Source organism: Astatotilapia calliptera, chromosome 18 (genome assembly GCF_900246225.1).
Source record: "Astatotilapia calliptera chromosome 18, fAstCal1.2, whole genome shotgun sequence".
In the NCBI taxonomy this organism is placed as follows: domain Eukaryota; kingdom Metazoa; phylum Chordata; class Actinopteri; order Cichliformes; family Cichlidae; genus Astatotilapia; species Astatotilapia calliptera.
In genome coordinates, this window is record NC_039319.1 from 22,905,577 (window position 1) to 22,927,635 (window position 22,059).

The window sequence follows — 22,059 nt, forward strand, 5'->3', positions numbered from 1 at the left end:
GACTCAAATCAAGCTGAATGAGCAAAAAGAAGCAAACTTTAATTTTCCAAGATTATTAACACAAGATTTTCTTTTTGTGAGTACACTTTTTAAGCACCAACATCAGTTAGTGGGAAGAAAACAAAAACAAAAAACAGTGCAGCAAACATAAAAACATTGTTCACTTCAGCTTTAAACAGCAATAAGCCAAACAAGGTCACAGCAAAAGTACAGAGGAAGAACTCAAAAGTTAGCCTCAGTTCATAAGACATGCAAAAACCACGTGTAGGCTTGAGATGTTTTGTATGTTGGTGATTTTTATGTAAAAGGTAAAGCAGAGCAGTTTTCAAAGTTGAAGATGTGGAGTCTAAGAATAATTTAGAGCAAATCTACAGATATATAAATGGGGTCAGACTATTAATTTGATGTCCTACACAGCATAAAGACACACCTACTTAACTTGACTATTGTAGCATTAAAGAAAAACCAATAATTCACGCTTCGCAGGTTTCATTCCTGTGGATGCCTTTTCTCTTTGGCAGCCTGAGCACTCTTCACCACACGCTCTGCCCTCTTAGCATCTACAACAGGATGTTAAAATTATTAAGACGCTTTGGCTCAGAGTGGACAATCCAAAGCCATTACCGCTCAGAAAATGACAAAGTTCTTCAGTATAGTGGATTCAACAACATAAAAAGGAAAGCTTTTAGCATCACATGGATAACATGAGGCGGTGAAAGATACTGATGTAAGCTTCACTAGTGCGAAACGAGAACTTACAACACCGAGTACTGAAACAGAGATACAAAGTTCATCATAGACCAAACTAACTGCTCTGTCCTCAACATGATTGTACTACTGCTTTAACAGTTTCACACTCTTCTATAGGTTAAAGACTAACAAAAAGCAAAGAAAATCAAGAGGAATGGGGGGTGTGGGTAGGTGCTTATCTACATAAATGTTAAACTTGGGTTACATGTGTTCGTAATTTGAAGGTAACTTCACCTAAGATGTGTAACCTCTAAATGTGTCATCGGTCGACTTCTCAAATGCATCATCAAAACATCTGTGTCCAACGTGGTGAAACCAAGTTGTCCGTTGTACAGTTGAGCCTTACATGTTTTCACCCTCCTTTTCAGTGAGCATTCATGTCAAGTACTCCACCACGTGTACCATTTACACCTCTGTCTCACCGTCTGCATGTTTTATGACGTCTGACTTCAGGGCAAGGCTCTTTGGGAAGTTCTGCCCTCTTGATTCGGCTTATCAGGCGCTTTCAGCTATATGTGCTTGGCGACTGCTATCTGCTAGCTTTAGCAGCTTTGGGGGAGGGGTCAGCAGAAAAGAATGACCGCTTTATTCAGTTACAAGCTGGTTACAGTGCCTTCACTCGTCCTTTTGCACTATTAAAAAGACACAAAGAAGAACAACAAAACAAAACAAAAACAAAAAACAAAATTATCTCACGATCCGCAGGTCTTTGGAGCTCAGATTTGGAGACAAAAATGTTTTTCTTTTTTACGTTTACACATTTAAGAGCTTCTTCCACCACTTTGTTCTTTGCAGACCACCTAGGGAAAGACCCGCCTTGAAAGATGGCCAACTACACTAGCTTGCGTCACTGAAAACCCTCAATGAAAACAGCCTTTATTTAGAAAACTTTCCAACTCAAAGCTGAGAAAGCAAAGCAAATGACCCATAACTGGTTAGTCCTCAAATTTCTTTTAAACCTCTGAGGCACAGCACCACAAGCATTTCTGAGTTCTGTTGAGATGCCAAACGTTTCTCCCGGTTGCTTAAAAATGTGATCAAATGCAGAACCTCGATTCAAGCTTTGAGTTTAAAAAAGTTGCCATGTCAACTGCTTCAAGAGCTGCGTCTCCATTTATTTTTCTCTCTCACTCCAAGTCACAGTGGACGTCCTGTTGTTAGCTTGGAGGACTTGTGTGAGACACCTCTTCTCCTTCTTTCTCAGCTTTTGGAGCAAGAATCCCAACCACACCGCCTGGAGATCCGAGGGTTCGGGGGCACGCGAGGGACAAGATGACGCAGTCGGCCCCTTTCCCCTCTCCAGAATGCCTCAGATCTTTTCGCCCTCCTCGACCTGTTGAAGGTCTCACCTCTCCCAACTGCGCCGCTCCGAGGACAACAGCTTTCTCCTTTGCTATGTCTTCGCGTGTGAGCAGCAGTGCCTTCTCTCCTCTACCAGTCTCCCACTCTTTCCGTCTTGCTCTCGTCCTGTCCAGCTCTACTCCCATTTTTACTCTCACTCTTGTGATTGGTTGGTTTCTCACGGTCTCTCTCCTGTTACTTTCACACAGTGGTGCTTCGGTTGTAGCAGTGGAAAACGGGTATCCATGTTTGTTCTTTTTTGTTATTACCCAGATTAAAATACCAATGAACTAAGCTTCACACAGGCCTAGCTCCTTTCCTGCAACCTGCAAGACAAACACACTTGTTTCAGAGAACATTCACTTAGCTTTTCAGTGCACTGCAACATACACATTGTATCAGACTCTGAAATTAATCCAAGTCTCTTAAATGTTAAATAAAAAGTTGGAGAAACCCGTTAGTAAGTTCAGCTTAACATAAAGATAAAAACGGCTTGCCTGATGTGCAAGGGCAACAAAACCCACACAACAGCACATCGAGCTCTGGCACGTGTGTTCAAAGTTAAAGTTAGTTCTAACCTATGTGTTAAAAGCTCATGATAGCATAATTTAATCAAAAAAGTTGAACTACTCCTTTCATTTTAGTGAGTCATCTTAGCCCACAGTGGAATATCTTACAGTCTAGTACTGGGACAGTCCAGTCACACCACCATGGTAGGCCCGCTCCCCCTGGTACGTGGAATCCTGGGACAAAGCCACATCAATCTGAGACTTGAACTCATCTCCAAGGTAACTGTCCTATAACAGGACAAACAAAAAGAGATCAGTCAACAGTTATTCCTTCATTTCCTTCCATGCAGTAGAGAAATCTTGGACATGTTTTTAAGAGAAAATCTGGGCAAATGCTGGACTAGGTCAGAAACAGTTTTTCAGATAAACAAACCAACCTGGGAGAGTTCAGGCTGGGAGAGCCCAGGCTGGCTCATCTGTGACGGCTGGCTCATGTTAATGTAGCCCTGCGTCAGAGGGCCCTGGGAGAACGGCTGGGAGCCCTGGTCCTGGCTAGTCTGGCTTGTAGTCATTTGACCTCCATGCTGTCCGCGGTCTGTTCCACCGCTGTGGTTTCCACGGTTTCTTTGACGGCCACCTCGAGTTCCCCCACCTCCTCCGCTGCCCGATTTGCCCTTTAGACCGCCGCCGCGACCTGTTCGTAGAGCAAGTCAGGTAACAAAATTCCATTAAACAATTCCTAGCTGCCTTAAGGGGAAACTGGAGGTAGCATGACAAATTTATGACTTTCTCACCTGCTGTAGGTCCATTCACCTGTCCCAAGTATCCTGGTGGAGGAATCGGAGGCATCACAAGGTTGAAGGGGATCGGGATGTTCATGGAGGACATGGGATTGGCACCTGTGCCAATCATACCGATCTGGTCATGCGTCTGGAAATACATGTTGGACGAACGCCCTGCAGTAGTACGCATGTTAAATGCACTTAGTTAATTATACTTTTTCAGTTGGGGGAAAAAGGTGTGTATGGGGTAAGAAAGACATCTCACCGTTGCTGCTACGATCATAAACAGATCCAGGAATGAGGGCCTCCCTCGCATCATACATAGCTGTGCTCATGAATCGGCCACCCTAAAAAAGAAAACAGTAAGAAAGCTCATCTTTGCGTCTTTGCAGTGATGTATTATACTGGTTTATTTTTAGTCCTCAGTACAAAAGCAACAAATATTCATAATCGAAAAACAACAAACAAACAAAAAAAACTTTACTTTAGCATCAAAAGCACTGTGTGTGTAACTAGCACACACACACACACACACACACAGACACAAACTCACAGGGTTGATGGTGTTCACCAGCTTGCGGGGCTTGCTGAATTGCATGAGGCTCTCCCTCAGGTTGTTGAGTGGGCCTTCAACCAGGACCTTCTGCTCCTTGTAGTAATTGAGCAGGTGGTTCCACAGAGGCTGCTTGGACAGGGCTTTGGGGTTTCCCACAATGATCACGCCATATCTGTGACAGAGCAAAAGACAGTAACAAATTAGGGCACGTTGTCCTCACAGTGATGGTTTCAAAAAGCTGGTGAGGTTTCTTGCATTACCTGGCCCTGGTGAGTGCCACGTTAAGACGTCTGGGATCATTGAGGAAGCCGATGCCCTGGTGCTCGTTGGCCCTCACGCAGGAGAGGATGATGAAGTCTTTCTCTCTCCCTTGGAAAGCATCAACACTGGCTATTTCCACCTCCTGCACAAAGTATGAAGACATTCTTGGGTGAGGCGTTTTATATTTTATTCCAACACTAAACACAAGTGCCTGAAATTCTTTGGTCCTGTGTCCTGCGTAGGTGCTACAACAAGTGTTTGGCCTCTCCTTTAAGGATGCTGGTATTTCATTAGTTTAGACTGAATCAATTTAACATTCATTTGAATTTTGAATGAAACATTTCTCAGTCTACCTGGTAGAGTTTGGTGTGGAGGGAGCCACTGAACTGCATGTACTGGACCAGATAGGACCTCTGACCCTCATAGGGAGTGATGATACCAATCTGATCAGGTTTTGCTCCAGCCTTCAGCAACCTCGTTGTTATTTTCTCCACATTGGCTGCCTCAGTCCTGCATGAACAAGTAGAGTGAGTAGAATGATTTTTCTTTTGAATATAGAAAATCTGAAGTAACACAGGAATCTATTAACCTTGACTATAAACAGATGAGACATCACTTCAAGCATACAGTGTTTCTGAACACCTAAGTCATCTACTTTATATCAGGATTGTTCGAAGTGATTTAGAAAATTTATGTCTGTCAAATATTGGCTATTTTCAGGCATCATTTAGGCACTAAAAGGCAGACACAGGCAACAGAGTCCAAGAAAGTTGGCACCTGTTCAAATAAGATGTTCCAGAGCTAGCAATTTCCTCTTGGCCTTGGGTGACATAGAAGAACATCGGCTTGTCTGGTTGGGGCCACTGGAAGTCGAAGCCTTTTTTCACACGGTCCGCTGCAGAAAGAACAAACAGATTATGGTGTGCAGTCTGGTACACTTAATAATCACATTAATAAGCTGGATATGATTAGCGACAGGCTGTGTTACATCTATGAGTCAGCTGCCAGATGACTACATTTTAGAAGAGCATAAAAAACAAATGCAAATGTTTTACAGCCTAGAGTGGGTTTTAAAGAAATATCCAACACATAAAGTGTCACATAAAGCAGCATATACAGACGGTAAAGATCTTTATTTATTTACTTTTAAGTGTCTGTACTGGTAAGAAATGAGGAAATGTGAGGTTGTATGTCTTTCCATCTCACCAGCAGTGACTCCGTTCTGCAGAGAACCCTCATAAAAGATGTTGGAAGGGAAGGCACTGAGGGCCGGGTGCATGCGGTACTGGACCTGCAGACGGATTGGTCGGATCCCCAAAACTACAAGACGCTCGAACAGAGACTGGGACAGACCTGCTTTAGCTGCCTTCTTACACATCACCACAGGTCCCAGCTGGCAGTGATCACCCACAAGAATCAACTACGAAGAAAATAAACACGTCGTTACAAATTGCAGCAGTTTAAGCTGATCACCAATACTGCAGATTACTGATCAAGTGTTATTTTCACTTATGGAGCTCCTACCTGCTTGGCTCCAAGGACTACAGGCACCATGCACTCTGGCTCGGTGGCCTGGGTGCTCTCATCGATCAGGATAGATCTGAACTGCATCTTGGCCAGACGAGGATCTCCTGCCCCAACGCATGTACAGCAGATCACGTCAGCATTCTGGCAAAGAGAAAAGAGAGAAAGTTGAGTTTCATTATGATGAAGTATCACTTGTTTTTTTTCCTTAATAAACCATCACAACAATAAATAATATTTTAGTAAAAAGTTAATGGAAAGTCTCATCATACAAACTATGACAAAAAAAATATGGATGAATACACATTACTGTGCCTAGCACTGTCATAAACAGGACATATTTAGAGTTCAGCAAGTCCAAATGACACACCATAAGCAACTCTCTCTCAGCAGTGCGCCTCAGAGCTCTGTAGCGCTTCTCATCTGAGGAGGACAGCTCTCCAGTCTCATCCTTCAGCTGTTGGAGTTTCTGAAGCTCTGGCATACTGCAGGCATGAACACATTTATCAGAGTGTGAGATCAGTGATGTGTTTGTGTGCAAAGATTGTGTGCTGCTCTGACACAAACTGTTATAATACAACATCATAATCTTAGTTGTGGTTCCCCTAAACAGTTTTGATTGATTGATTGAATCTTTATTTTGAACATGTTGAAAAAGTATAAAAAAAATAGAATTAAAAGAGACAAATGAACAAAGCAAACAAAAGGAAAACGAGGAACCACAACTCCAAATAACGTCCATGTTCAAAAAGGAGCAGGAAGAAGCATAAGCTTATTTAATCCCACCCCTTTTCCACTATCTAGTATCAATAGACTACAGAAATACCTCCTTGCAGTTTTAGACTGCCTGTGTAAAACTAAAGCATGTATGGTAGTTTTATTGAATCAATACAGACCAACAGCTAGTCCAACTCTTTAAAAAGAAGACAAAACAGGCTAATCACAAATGCACAAAAAAGATAGACAGATATGTGTTACCTGTCCATATTACGGGTCTGGTTGTGCAGAGCCAGGAATGACACTGGTGAGTCTATGGCCTCTCTGCTCTTGGCACAGAGTCTCACCACCTTGAGCCCTGTTTGGTGAATCTTCTCAGTGAGCTGATCAACTGCAATATTACTGGGAGCACAAACCAGCACAGGCCTGGGAAGACAATTTTAAACCGTATTAATGGTCTTTTTTTCTAATTATTTATTTCAGCCAGGACTAAGGTCATAAAGACTTCAAGGAATATTGTAAAAAAAAAAAAACATTAAGTTAAATGTAGAGTAAATAAAGAATAAAACAGAAAGGTGGCATTACAAAAAAGACTAGAGTCAAGTTTCGTACCCATTTCCTTGTCTGGCCAGGTGGTACACAATGGTGGCAGAGGTGACCGTCTTTCCTGTGCCAGGTGGGCCCTGGATCAGACTGAGGGGGCGCTGCAGCACTGTTTTCACAGCGTACACCTGCATCACAAAACAAAAAAATCCATGTGATCTCTGACAGGACAAAGTCCAAGAGGCCAGGTAGCAAGCAAAACTCATTTCAGTCATGTAACACGCCTTCTTCTCCAACTCACCTGGGAGTGGTTAAGGTCAGGGAGGCCTTGAGCAGTGAAGCGTTTGGGCAGCTGGCACTTGATGACCACATCCTCTACCTCATGTCCCAGCAGTTTGTGGTAGATGTAACCAGACACTGAAGTCTCATCCACAGCAAATGTCTTCAGAGCACTCTGCATCCTGAAAAGAAAAACATTTTTTTTTAACAAAACACTGTTATTGTAACTGATACAGAACTTTAGGTTTCAGGTCTTTATTGCACTAATCACATCAAATACAAGAGTGCACAGATTTGAAATACCTATCAAAGGAAGTGGACTTCCACACAAAGTCCACCTGAAAGATGTGAGGGATCTCCACTGGAGCCCCGGCACTGCTCCTTAACTCGATGGCTATTTCATCACCATAATCTGAGACAGAAGGTCAAGGAAACAGCTAACGCTTCAATATGTACTGGAGTAACAAAAACATTTCATTTCTGGCACTGTATGTCTTACCCAGATTATTCCCCAACTGGACTCACAGATATTCCTAATGATACATTTTAGATAACTTCCTATTTTAAAAGTGCATCCATCCCAAACTCCAAAATTCCAATAATTTATGAGCGGTCTCTCACAAGTACTGAGGGACAATCACAGTCTTCTTCTGCATGTAAAATTGTAAGCAGCAGCTACTCTGTCCTTTAATGAAATGCAAACCCAGCTGCACAACAGTGCATGTAGAATGTTTTGGGTTTGGAAGAAGTGAATAAAAAGGTCTGCATGAAAGTTTTACATAACTTTTGCCTTTCTGCAATTCATTTTTGAATGCAAGTCATGCAAACACTGCTTTGCATTTCTGGTTAAAACACCTAAAGTGATTCAGTCTCTACTTCGTGTTAGTTTCATTAACACTAAATGTTCAAACTGTGGAGGAGAGTCACTAAAAATGCAATGATCCACAGCCTTGGATTGTACTTGTGGTGTAGTGTAAATTAGAAATTATCCTGTATAAACAAGATCTAAATATAGAAATTGTTTCCAAAATACACTGGAGCATGAAGGAAGACAAGTTTGTTTATATGGTTGTAGTTTCACACAGCCGCCACTAGGTGTTCCTAAAGATCCATACATCACCTTACCTGTAGTTTTAAATGTGTATAAACAGATTATATGGTTAAACTGCAGTGTGTAGCTTGGGGATGGTATGCCTATTCAAAGTCATAAGGATACTGTCAGGGACTTTGATGACATGTCCAATGCCTTTCCAAGGAGGGGCCAGGTCTCCTTTGTATCTCAGGCAAATTTCATCTCCCTGCATCAGCCGCATATCTAAACAACGGGTGATGAGACAAAATATTTTTTTAAATGCACATTAAGAAAAAAAGAAAAAATCAAAATGAGTGCAAAGGATTATAAAATCATACAACCGAATAAGTTTAAAGAGTGCACACACAAATCACAAAGCAACATAGTATGAAGTGATGGCTGTAAACTTCACAGTGAAACTACTGCTACATACCTGAGTCTGTCTTGGGAAGGGTGAAATAAGCAATCCTCTTCTTATTCAGGCCCAAGTCCCATCTTACTGTGATGTTGTCTTGTGTCTGTTGAGAAATAAATTAATAACAAAATTATAATTAATATATAAATTTATAAATTATATTATAAAAATAATAAATGTAAACAACAGAAACAGCAATGACGCCCATTTTTCAAAATTATCATACACAATAAAAACTATGAGTACGTTTTGGTTACAAAATCCTCAAGAAGTAAATGCAGAAAATCCCTGGCTATAGATCTAAGCTTTTAAGTCATACAGTAAAAAAAAGAATTCACTTACAAACAAAACAAATAGCTAAAGTACTGTGACAAGAAATCATACAAACTGTAATCAAGTTGTTTGTTACCTGTGACTCTTTGAGTTTCTTATCATAGTCAGCTTCCAGCTTCACAAGAGGACCAAAAATGTTTTGGTACTGGTAGGCATCCTCATAGCGAAGCAGGACATGTTGGGGCTCCTCATCTACTCCAGGCTTTTCCAGGTCCTCCAAGGTTGCTGTGGGATTTTCCTACCAAGGAATAATTTTTTTAAAAAAAAGAAAAAAAAAAGAAAGAAAGAGAAAAAACAAACCCACCCACCCACATGTCAGATCGTGCATGATAAGATTAAAAATGTGGATAGAAAAGCAAAAAAATATTTAGAGATGGGCAGGTTCCTTTGTGGTGAAAAATAGTAGATTCAAACTAAGAAACATTCCGATAATTTGGTATGTAAGCACAGTGGAATCCATAAATCTTATGATAGATCATTACTATTTTACTGCTTCAGTTTTAGGTTCCTGCATTAGGTCTGCTGGCTCACTACCTTAATGTTAGTCTATTTGAACACATGAATAGAACCAAAGGCAGTATTTAGTACAGTTATATATTTGCAAATATAACAAGTCAAAAACATCTGGAGGAAAAAGATTAATGTTCTAGCACGCACATGAAACAGACAGTGCAGACATTTCCGTTACATTATTTGCATAACAGACAGCTGTATAAATTCATCTGGTTAACTGTAACTATATAGATAAGTCTGATCCGCACTCAAATTCGTGCTGTGGAATATTTACATAGTGAAGGTGGTGTGACAGTACCTTCCACAGCTCCTCCAGCTTGTTGATCTGCTGAGCAGTGATCTGGCGTGCCCGGAGCTGCTCCTGTTCTGAGGGAATTTTGACCAACCAGGAAAGAAAGCAGCGGTCCTGGATTAAAGGCTGCCACTGTGAGCTGTCCCAGTTGATGTCTTTCAGGCTACTCTGGCTAGCACATGGCTGTCTGTGTTAAAATCAAAACAAAAAAGTCAAACATAATTTGTTTAAATGACCCCTATGGGTGAACAGTCAGCTACTCAGGTTTTGCCCTTACCTGCACAGTAACACCACAACTGAGTCAGCCTTGGCAGGAATGAAGCCAAGCAAGAAGACGTTGCGACAGCCACAGTTGTAGCACTCCAAAACCGTTTCCCCCAGGGGGCCATCTTTATGCAGGGTCACCTCCTTGGACTTTGCCCTCACCAGGTGGTTAACAATGTGGCTACAAGTGAGTAGAATAGCAATTAAGGCACTAGCTGGAAAAAAAAGCAAGACTGTGCATTCAGTACACTAATAATTCTTACTTTCCAAGTCTCAGCTCAACATGTTCTAACCATGCAATTGTCGTCTCAAAACCCCACTGTGCAGTGACAGAATTATGAAACCTGATTTGTCTATAATGTCAAAGCAAATACACTGTGTGTGTTTACTAGAAGAGCTGAATGAATAGGGAATGCTTTGTATGACAGAGGTGATCCACAATAGTCTGGTTTTAACTGTAACAGTTCAGGAAATAATACAGTACTAGGTTAAACAGTTCTTTACTTTGGATTTCAAAATTAAACATTAGCCTAAGTGGCCTTTCACAGTCAAACAATCTTCTTTGACTTCTGCCTTAAGTCAACAATGAAACTATAGTCATCCATTTTTAATAGCTGTTTCACAACAAAACAGAAACTCATTATTACAGTCACTGTACTCGTCTAACTAAAGGATAGCGCACCTGTAAAATGATCCCCTCAAGTGTTATTTAGTTAAGACCTAACATAGGATGGAGCAAAAAGAGGCTGGTAAGTGAGTGCATCTTACCTGCCAGAAGTGTTTCCACGGCCGTTGCAAAACCACTTCTTGCTGGTGTTGCAGTAGACCACACAGGCTGGATCGTGAATCCCACAATAACTGAAGGAGAGTCAAAATTGAACAAGAAATGCAAAGCATTTTTATATAAAAGACCACACAGAAAAAAGAGCCAGAAAACAGGGAAATTGCACTTCCCCAACTTATACTCTTACAAGACCTCTGGTGTGGCAAACCCACATATTAAAACCAAAAATCAACTGGCAGTAGCCTTTTACAGCTGTGTAAAGCAACAATGCATGCACAATAAATCCAAACTGCAAACAGAGACCATAAAACAACAAAATAAAATGACACAAGCAATGGATGACAGGCAATTCAGAAACATTAGTCTGGTCCTTTACCTGCAAGCATGCACAGGAAGGTCCTTGGTATAGTAAGTGTCCTCCTCATCCTCCTCAAAGTTCAACTCTGCCAGTAATTGGCTGGCCTTCACAACAGGGTCGTCTCCATTCTGTAACACACCATCAGGGCCATTGACCTGAGGAGACAAAACGAATTTAAGAGTCATGAAACGAAACTTATTGTCGACATTATGCATTATATGCCACAGGATCACACATCGTCAACTGATACTGGAAAAGATGGGCGCCAAACTGGGCAGTCAACCAGACCGATGAAGTCTTATGTAATGTAATTTTTCCACAGCAGCAGTCATACTGTCCCATCATTAAACGGACTGTTGACAGTATTAGAATAATTGCCTCTACTGACCAGTGATTGTTATTTTTCAGTGACAATGTATTCAGTGCATATAACTACAAGTAAGAGAAATAAATAACTGCCGGTACATATATGTATGGGCATTTTTGCTGGTTTACAACGCAGAAAATTCAGTCTTAGTTCATATAGCAATAAAGTCAAGTGGCTTTACATGCTAGTTATATCGGCATGCTAGCTATGTTAGCCGTGAGCTAAGCTGGCTAGTTGCCGTGCTAGCCATTAGCGGAATAAAAGCATGGTAACGGAGGCAAGGCGTCAGATGCTAACGATGTTGTTAGCCATCGTTAGCTGATTCACGTTTTGTCAACACAGCAGGACCTTCATTCATGCACAGAAACGGCGTGAATAACCACACGAACCTGGCCGTCTAGCTGACTCTGGGTTTGGCCTTGAGTCTGGGTCTGGCTCGGCAGGGTAAAATCGGTGAAGTCGTACTCGGAGCCCTGAGTGTCCGCTCCCAGCAGCTCGGCTTCCTCGGTGTCCAGGAACGTTAGAGTCTGCGAGCTCGGCCCGTACGCCTCGACACTCATGTTTTTCACCCTTTTGTCAGCGGTATTTTGGCTGTTGCTACAATATTCCACAACTGTTGATGCTTCAGATCAAACCGAACAACGGACACAAGCTAATAATAAGAAAATGACAAACAGTGGTGGCAAGAGAGAAAGACAGGGGGAGCCTTGATCGCGGCGGCGTTCCGTTCGTCTTCTCCACCCCCGCTCCTTTCCTCTCATCCCTCAGTACCACTTGTCTCCTATAGGAAGTCACCTGTAGGAAGCGAGAGAAGGCAAGGAGACAAGAAGACAGGTGCCGATAGAATAGGGACAGGTGTCAACTGGTTGCTCAAATATCTATATATCTATAGATATAAATGTATAGATATATATACTCTTTGAAAAAGTTTATTATTATGCACTGTCAAACTTTATGACTCCATAAACTGTCTTACACTACATTTAACCGTTAAAATTAAATGTTCAAAATTAAAGATAAATCAAGAATGCAGGAAGCACATTTGCAGCATCACAACTTTTATTATATTTTGAATGTATCTAGCAGGAGGACCTTAAAGGGAAAAAACCCATCAGGACTGGTTTGCATAGCCAGCAGGCCCCATGAAAATGCCTTCAAAACAAAAGGTTTTGATTTTATTTATTTAAAAATGTATTTGTTTGTCCTTATTAGTTAACACAGAGAATAACAAAACAGCGTTGTTCTGTCAGAAACATCTGCATCTGTGATACCTTCATCCATCCATCCATTCTCTTCCGTTTATCCAGTTCAGGGTCACAGGGCTGCTGGAGCCTATTCCAGCTGTCATAGGGTGAGAGGCAATGTACGTCCTGGCAGTTTATTGCAGGGCTAACACAGAGAGACAGAGAACTGTTCACACTCATGGGGGAAAATGCCATACAAAACCATGTACAAAACAATACATTTACACAATAAAATACAGTGGACACTTTACTAATGATTATTACAAAAACATGCAAAGACACGATTCAATCTTTTGTAGGCTTGGTTTGTTTTAAGTAGTACTATGATCATACTAAAGTTTCTTTCCAAAAAAGTTGGGATGCTGTGTATATTGTAAAAACAGCGAAGCATTTGTGTTTAAGACCCACTGATAATGCAGCAGGATAGTGCATTTTGCCCAGATTTTCACTGCAGAAACTCAGAATGGTACTCAGTAGGTTGTATAACCCTCACGTCTTTGTATGCATGCCTGACAAATCCCATGTTTTTAGAGAGAGGATCTCCTTCCAGATCTGAACCAGGGCATCACTGCATTCTGGTAGCGTTGGATGAACTGAAACATAATGTCCCAGAGATGTTCTATTGGATTTATGTCAGATCAGTCAGTGGTATCAATTCCTTTATCTTCCAGGAACTGCCTGCATACTCTCACTACATGAGGCGGGGTTATTGTTGAGCACCCAGGACCCACCACTAAACTGGTTGTACTGAACGATGATACGGGCAGCAAAATGTTCTCCACAGCTTCTCCATACTTTTCCACGTCTGTCACATGTGCTCAAGGTGAGCCTACTCTCAAATGCTTTAATATCTAAAAAACAAATCACACTTGTTGATAGGGAACAAGTGTGATATGGAAGACGAGCAAGTGGTGGCTGCAGAGAGGGGCCGACAGCTGTCAGAACAGCTGGGTAAGTCATTTGGTCAGAATGAAAACTGGACACTGTGTGTGGTATTGTATCACTCTGGGTGTGCATCTCCCATTTCCAGGAATATTTAAGTTTATTCTGATGGCCAAGTTTTGATTAGACTGTTTGTTTGTGAGGCTGTCGTTATGGGAGCAAACATAATGCTTAATATCTGTTTAATGTCCTCTTCAGCTTTGCTGCACTGCATCGTTTCATTTGTGTGTGAAACTGATGTTTGCAAGAGGTTAAAGCTGCAGCAGCTCTTACAGAGAAATGTTATCGTTTTAATGTGTGTTTGGGCTTGTGGCCTTCATCACGGCCATCATAAAATATTGCATTGTTTTAAACAGGATGAGAGGTTGTAACAGTACTGGTGTAGTACAGTGCTGTGCAAAAGTCTTGAGCCATTCCTCATTGCTTTATGTTCTGCTTTGAATGAACCAGAGTTTCTTGTAATGTTTAAAGTGCTCTAGGGTAACGGTTCTCCAGTTTTTTGAAGGTCTTTGAAAGTTTCCTTTGGACATTGGCTGCTTTTTCACTCATTTTCAGTTGCATCTTTGTACCTGACCATTTTCACAGGACGTTTTTTTCTGTTTTAAGCTACACTAATCTATTAACCATTCAAACAAAAGAATGATTCTAATCTAAGGATGGACCAGTGTTATGTCTGTACATAACAGGCAACTTGGTAAAGAAGCAGTTTTAAATTGTGTCTTTAGACTTTGTCAATAGCAGCCTGTTGCAAAAACACATAATTTGTTCCCATTCCTGTAGTTTAATCTATAAAAATGTCAACAGCATAGTTTGACGGGCATAACATCCTCTTGCATCAAGGAGATTCCCAGAGAGCCATAAGCTAAAAACTTGGCACAGTTTCTGCCTGGGGTGCAGTGTTTCCTTAAAAAAAAACAAACTGGGAAAACTGAGCTTGTGGAGTAAAAAGAAGAGGTGGCCTAAAACAGTAGCTACAGCAAATAAACATTATCTGAAAGTCACGTCCTTAAGAAACAGGAAGAAACAGGATTTTTTTTTTATTTCGTTGTACCTGTGACAGTTCTGAAGTGATTCAGTGAGGAACTTACACAGGATCTGGGAGGTGTATCTGACCTTTTAGTTGATCCATCTGCTGTTCACTGAAGCCTCATCAGAAATGGTCTCAGTTGTCAAACGGCCATTCTTTAAAAAAAAAAAAGGAAGCAGGCAAAATAGGTATAATGTTTGCCGTTTTACATCAGGAAGAATGATTCTTGAATAGTTTGAACCATTTCATTTAACCAAATAACAGTTTGTAGTTCCTCCACCAGGTGGGCATTTTTCAAGCAACAATAAAAACTTGTCATTTGCAACATCAGATCTATTTTTTTTACTACATTAAGTTAACCTCCTAAGACCCGAACTCTTCCACGGCATGCATTTTTAATTTCTCTTTGATATTTGGGCATATTGGGGCCCAATGAATGTAAAAACAAAGAATTACCAGATTTTTTTTTACCTTATTTTTGTTTTTATGAAAAATAAGAGCCACATATGAGGATATTTGTTTAAATGTTTGATAGAACAGTAGCAGTATAATGTCCTCGTAAGTGGATATCAGGCCCTTGTAGAGCAAAATTGAGTATTTTGGTCTAAATAACCCAAAATGTGATGTCCACATATGTGGACGCCAGGTCCTTGGAGGTTAAAATATAGGGTTTTAATACACACTGTTGTACTTTATCAGTTACTAATTGCTATGAGGTCCAACCAGATTATAGCATTTATGAGGTTCACATAAATCCTTGCACTTTCTTCTGCTATGGTATTTTAACGATTTTCCATCAGGGAAGTCAAACTCATTTTACATTGGGGCCCATATGCAGCCCACTTTGGTCCTAATAGTGCCAACTGTGAAAACTGTAAATAAGTTTAACCATACATTTAATCCCAGTGTTATCTCAATATAAGGAAAAGGAGTGCAATTTTAACAGTGCCTCAGTTTTACAACATGATAAAGAAATGCAGCTCTGTTTAACAAAATAAATTAGTCAGCATGACTCTTTGGGCTTTAATTGTAAGAAATGTGTGAAATTACAAAAATTATGGTTGCTTATTGCCCACACTGTCCTGTAAATATAAAGCAGAAAAGTTTTAATCAAAAAAAAAGTCCCATTTATTGATTTTTTATTATGGACACATTGTAAAAGAACTTTCTGCTGTAGATGGTGAGGGGGAAAGAAAAAGGAAATCCTGTCATTTAATTATTACTTTTGTGTGACATGAACAGTTGTAAGGGATGTCTTCTTCAGTAGGACAAGCTGCAAAATGCCCAGCAGACTGTATTGGAGCCTTCTGCCAGGCTGATTCTGGCCCTCGCGCCTCATGTTTGACACCGATTTTACATCAGTAACAAGTGTTAAGGGGGGGGGGGGGGGGGGGAGTGCATTAGAACTATAGGAGCAGGTTGTTTGTAATCATGAGCTTTCTCCATCTTCCCCCAATCCATCAGGTCAGAACAGGTTCAGCAGGTCTGTTTAATCACGCCCAGCCTTACCGTAACTCAGCTGAGCATCACAGGAATCCGAGAGTACGTCAGTTATGAAAGAATTCAGTGTGACAGGACGTGTGACAGAGTAGTTAATTGTTTCACCGAGTACACTTCACTGTCTCGAGATAAACTGCAGGCCTAAAACTTTTTGCATTTTCAAGAGGCTGTACAGAGACTGATGAACAGCTGTTCAGGAACGGCCTAAAGGGAAATGGTGAATTTAATGACTGACATCAAGATCTGTCTAAAAGTTTGCAAGTGAGAAGTCCATAAATAATCTGACCAAAGATTTCAGATCAACAAGGACAAGACCAAGTCTGTATGAAGCTTTTAATTATACACAGTGTTCCATTCGTTTTCCTTTGCAATCCTACCATACACACACAGGACAGACAAATTAAGTTAATCACATTACTGATTGCATTTGCAATATATTCCCTGAGATGAACACATTTTTCCAGGTTCACATTTTGAAAGTCATCACATTTCTGTGGGTGAAGTGCAAAGCGACACGGGGGAATGACAATTTCCAGACACCAACCTAATTGGGAGTGTTAGAGGCATAATATTTCTAAGACACCACACCCAGGTGAGGCACAGATGTGACAAACAAATGTGAATATCAAGCCCTCATTTTCTGCAGCTCCAGGTCGACAGTTGGCCCTGGATGTCACAGGTTTGGGAGCCGCACAGCTTCCCTCAGATGAAAACATTACACCTGGCCAGTTGTGCGTACCCTCATATTGTAAGTCAGTCAAAAGTGGTCAAGTTTTGTTAAGGATTATCACTGCTGTGCTTAGTGCCTTTTTGCACCTCCTCACTGTGACTCCCCTCCAGCAGTTTCAGCATTTCCTGTATGACAGCCTGGAGGGCCCTACCCAGATCCTTGCCGCTGTAGGGTTTTGCTAGAGGAGGCACATGGACAAAAGCAGCACGGCCCTTTCCCAGGTGCAGAGATGTGTAGTAAGTGTAGTCACACAGGTACCTGCAAGGGGCCAAAGTAGGTGGATGTTAGAAAAACTTGCACTCTGTAGCAAAAGTCAGGAGGAGGAACTGATGGGAGATGCACTGTGTGTGCAAAGTCTGTGTGCCAACTCTGCAGTAATGGATGTATCCCCGACTGCAGTTTGTAGCACCAGCTTTAAGCATTTAAATAGAATAATGTGCACATATGCCTTCATTTTGTGATGAGATAAAACACACACTTATCGGCCCTTGTTATCAGCTATGGATTCTGTCTGTTGGGCCCGACTGCAGCATTCAGAACAGACGTGTAAACAAAAGCTGTGCAAACACACCGTATGTTTGCTGACTGTATGGTACCGTTTACTTTAAAAGATATCTTATTGTGTTCCTTTGCTACAAAAGGCAGCCACCCATATACGGTGGCTGAACACACCCCGAGTGTGCAGGTGAGTTATTTATGAAACATTTTCAAAAACATCACTAACCTTCCGGCATCCTCAGAAGTGGACACAGTGATGCCAATGCCAGCGTCATTGACCCTTTTACAGATTGTATCCATGTCTAGGATTGATTTTATGCAATCCGGGCCATTCTCCACGCAGCACTGGGAGGCCGGGCAGAAGCTGCAGTTGTCTGGACGCGTGTAGCCCTTATTATGACCGCACCGTTCAAGAGTGACTGTGGTGGCTAATCCAGAAACACCGACATGCACCACCAGCTGTTCACAGGAAATCAAACAGGAGACACTGGTTCATTTGGGCATTTACTGTATACTGTGCAAAAGTCTTTTGCTTCCAGCAAGCAAACTTCTCATATTTTAAAGTGCTCTGGAGAACTATTACTCAAGACTTTCTTTGAATATTGACTGCTTTTTCACTTATGAGTCCAACCCTGACCATTTCCTGATTAACTAACTCAGACAACTTGACAAAGCACCACATTTTAAATTTTAACTTTTGGCACTTTGTTTACTAGAGGCCTGTCACAAGAACAATTATTTTGATTTCTGTATATGCGCTAATGATGACAGCTGACAGGCGTAAAAAGCACTGTTGCACCAACAAGGCGATTCCCACTAGTTCTCCAAATGGTGTGCAAATTTTGAGGACAGTGGAGATGAAAGGGTCAAAGTGGCAGAGCCAAAAACAAGGACCGAAATGATTCGTATACTGTTACTGAAGCCACATCAGAAATAGTTGTCAAGTAACCAGTCTTTGAAATGTTTGGTTCAAATCATTGTCAGGGTGGAGAAGGCCAGGAGAGAGGTTCAACAGTGAGAGTCAACAGCCTGTAAAACAGTAGACACTCTGCTATGATTCGAGTCTAATTAAAATTTCAATACCACCTGGAAAGTGTATGGCCACAGTCATGGACTGGCCTCCGCAGAGCAAGGACCGCAACATTTTTGAAACTGTGTGCGATCATCTTGATAAAGACTGGAACAAAAGGCAGCCAACATTCAAAGAAGGAAAATGCTTTGAATGTCCTTCAAGAAACCTGGAGAACTACTCCTGAAGAAATAACAAGAACACTTGCCTAGAAGAGTTCAGGCTGTGTTGAAGAATAAAGGTTGTCACGTTAAAACTTTACACTGTTTTTGCCTTACATACTGTGCTTCCACATGTTTCTGTTAAATCACTACACTCATTTCCAGTTTTCCTAACAAAATGTAAAGAAATGAGTGGCTCAAGACTTTTGCATAGCACTACATGCATACAAAACTCCATCTGTAAAATAGTGTGCATTTCTTTGAATACCTGTGGCTGATTCTCTTTCCACAGAGACGGCAGTAGGCGCTTAACAGCCTGGTATTCAACGGGCATCTCACACACATACAGATCTACTGCCTCGCCCAGTCCTAACCGCTCCAGCTCCTGTGAACACACCCAGTGCTTATGTACAAGATAATTGCAATTAGCTTTCCAGGCAATAAACAAACATGAGCACAAAGTGACAGACCCTTTAATCCACAGCTTTGTGCAATATGTATAACAAGCCCTTTGTGAATTTACTAAAGCATTTTTCCATATATGTTCATTACAAATTCACTTAATTTCTTACACTTATTCAATTCAGGGTCATGGTCAAGCTGGAGTATAGCAATTATAACCCCTGATCTGGCCTGTTAAGTGTAATTGGCCAGTGTATATGGTGTTCTTTTGTATTCATTTGTTGCATTTTATTGAGGCATCCCTTGCTTCAAAGCAGGACTTTCCCAACTTTGGAGATAAATTAAACCGTTTTCTTAATCATTAATCTCTGATTACCTGTACAGCAACCCAGCTGGAGTTCACGGTATGCTCAGCAAATGGCTCAAACCCTGCAGAAAAAAAAAAAATTTTAAAAAGAAAAAAGAATCAACTAATTAACCACATCTGTGGCGAGGCAAGCAACAGAGACAGAGTGCTTATCTTTAATGGAGAGCAGGTACAGGACTGATGTTAAAAAAAAGGGACCCTTCATTTAAAGTGTAAAGGTTACTTCAAGTTAAAAATTAATTGCAGTAAAAGCACGTGACACAGTGAAGAGAAACGGGGTGATTTCTTTGCCATTATCAAAGCCAGGAGACAAAAATCCTTTATCCCCGACAGCGACATTACTCTCTGCAGCGCGTTAACTTTGAAAGCAGAGCCATCATCCATTCATGATGTATTCACGACAGCTCAAGTGCAATAGTAACTGTGCAGCTCAGACATAAAGAACTCTGAGATATAACAGCTCTGCAAAAAAACAAAACAAAAAAAAGACTTGCAGACACACTGTGCCTATCTCCAGTCCTCTGACCAATCAAGAGCTCTCACCTGTGACAACTATTTTCTTCTTACTGGCCATTGTCCTCGGTTAATGTGACTGGAGCTGTGTTAAATGAGCACTAACAAGGATCCCAGGATTGTCTGCGCTTTGTGCTGTCTTCTTCTTATTCACAGCTGAAAGGAAACGGCACACAAGACGTGGATGGATAATACTGCCATCTATTGTTTGGGCATGCATCTCTCGCTCTCCGCAGCAGCTCATACTACACATAAACGGGGGGGGGGGGGGGGAATTTGTGGATTATTTTTTCTCCCTTTAATCGGGAAATAAATCAGAGACAGGAGGAAGCTGACAACAGTCATTTTTAATGCGTTTTAATGAAAGACAGTGCAATTCGAGCCACGGGAATACTGAAAATGAAAGCCAAGCATCTGTTTTGTATTTATAGATTTAAAGTTAGAGAAGTTTCAGTTGAAAGGAATAACAAACATGAACACCCTCTCTATTTTTTTTTTTTTTGGGGGGGGGGGGGGGGGGGGGGGTCTTGCCAGCCCCCAAGTCCTCAGGTGAACATTTAACCCCCAACCAGCTGCTCCGGTGGAGCTGCTCAGACGCACGGTGAGTGGAACAGGGTTTTGCAGAGCCTTTCTCCCCAGAGAGTCAAAGTCAAAGGACACTTCTCCGTGACTTACACAACCTCTGACACGGCCTGTTTACCTGAGTGTAGAGGACAAGCTTTCTTCTCGGTTTGTTGTTAGAAAGTCACGGCTAATCTAATTTTGCCTTGCAGGAACAGCCCTTCTTTTTTCATTCTCGGTACACTGTGCGGTCCACACCCCTGGGTTGCGAAATGACTCACACATTCTGGACACTGCATCCTGTGTGGCTGGCACAATGAAGAAAATGCGCTCTCCATCGGTGTTGGAAACATTATAAAGTGAATGCTTCACAAGATGTATCTCATTCATGTTACTGGCGCTGTGGCTACAGTCTCCATATCAAACACCCACACGCACAGGACACCTCCACAGACCTCCTACACAACCTGCACTGCAGTCGCTACCCCGCCCCTCCCTCTCTCCTTCTCCCGCCTCAACTCATTCACCTTTCTCTCAGTCTTGCCTGCGTCACTCACCGTGTCTCTGTTGCCACGGAAACTAACGATGCCCTCTCTGCTCTGGTGCTGATGCAGGCGGGCTGTTGACGTCACCGCTGAGCGGTGGGCGGAATAACAATGTTTTGCTCGACCGCAGGGTCTCAACTCGCTGATATACTGTACTGCAAGGATGCTGTATTTGTCTCTCGTACATCTCTCTGTTTATCCCACTCTGCTCTGTGAGGCTGTGAGGGTCTAAAGTACATTCGCCAGCCATATGAGTCATTTCATGCGGGTAAAAAAAAAGAAAAAATAATATTATAATTGCAAAGTAGCTGCACGCATTTTTGTTGAACAAATACATTCGGCTTTGGAGACCTCAGAAAAATACCCTACATAGAGTTTGTTTTCCAGCAGCCACTGATGGACATGTAAGGGAATTAACATTTCCACAAGTTACTTTCAATCACAGTGCACACTGGTTTCCTCCATTTACTTTCAACGTTTCCTTCCCTTTTCTCGTTTATGCTCAGTTTAACCAGGAACACCATGAGACATAATGCCTCATCTTAAGTCTGGTTTATATGAAAGTTAACCGTGATCTCTGAGCCTTTAATCAGGTCTAATCAGAGTGTGATGAATAAATAACGCTGTAATCTGAATTTGAACTTTAACCAACACAACGAGATAGCAAGCCTGCTCTGCTTCCACTTTTCTATTCATTTTCATCTATTAAAAACCTTCTTTTGACTGAGTTGGAGGAACATTTTCAGCAGAGCCTGCTGCGCTCTTCTCCCTTTCCTTGGCCTTCGCCTCTCACACCTTCCCCGCCCAGTCTCTGCTCACTTCTGGCGACCCTGAGCTTTT

At 41.6% G+C, this 22,059-nt stretch overlaps 2 protein-coding genes across 3 annotated transcripts; both read right to left on the reverse strand.

Moving 5' to 3' along the window:
* Positions 1-18: 18 nt before the first annotated feature.
* LOC113010014 (regulator of nonsense transcripts 1-like) lies at positions 19-12,441 on the reverse strand. Its single transcript, XM_026148779.1, has 24 exons — positions 12,050-12,441; positions 11,312-11,448; positions 10,920-11,009; positions 10,165-10,332; positions 9,894-10,074; positions 9,159-9,320; positions 8,768-8,852; positions 8,479-8,577; positions 7,566-7,674; positions 7,285-7,444; positions 7,053-7,171; positions 6,702-6,866; positions 6,094-6,208; positions 5,724-5,867; positions 5,406-5,619; positions 4,977-5,094; positions 4,553-4,709; positions 4,199-4,341; positions 3,936-4,110; positions 3,648-3,729; positions 3,395-3,556; positions 3,038-3,294; positions 2,769-2,888; positions 19-2,417 (listed from the first exon to the last, which is right to left on the reverse strand). Exons 1-23 carry the CDS (start codon positions 12,218-12,220, stop codon positions 2,772-2,774), a joined length of 3,330 nt encoding a protein of 1,109 aa, XP_026004564.1. The 5' UTR covers positions 12,221-12,441; the 3' UTR covers positions 19-2,417; positions 2,769-2,771.
* A 4,246-nt stretch (positions 12,442-16,687) lies between these two features.
* LOC113011358 (pyroglutamyl-peptidase 1-like) lies at positions 16,688-20,268 on the reverse strand. 2 transcript variants are annotated; one of them, XM_026150843.1, is made up of 5 exons: positions 20,144-20,268; positions 19,610-19,662; positions 19,100-19,234; positions 17,828-18,060; positions 16,688-17,361 (listed from the first exon to the last, which is right to left on the reverse strand). In XM_026150843.1, exons 1-5 carry the CDS (start codon positions 20,172-20,174, stop codon positions 17,151-17,153), a joined length of 663 nt encoding a protein of 220 aa, XP_026006628.1. In that variant the 5' UTR covers positions 20,175-20,268; the 3' UTR covers positions 16,688-17,150. The 2 variants fall into 2 exon arrangements, with proteins under 2 accessions (XP_026006628.1, XP_026006629.1); XM_026150844.1 differs by having other exon boundaries at positions 19,100-19,216; positions 20,144-20,265.
* Between the last annotated feature and the right edge of the window lie 1,791 nt (positions 20,269-22,059).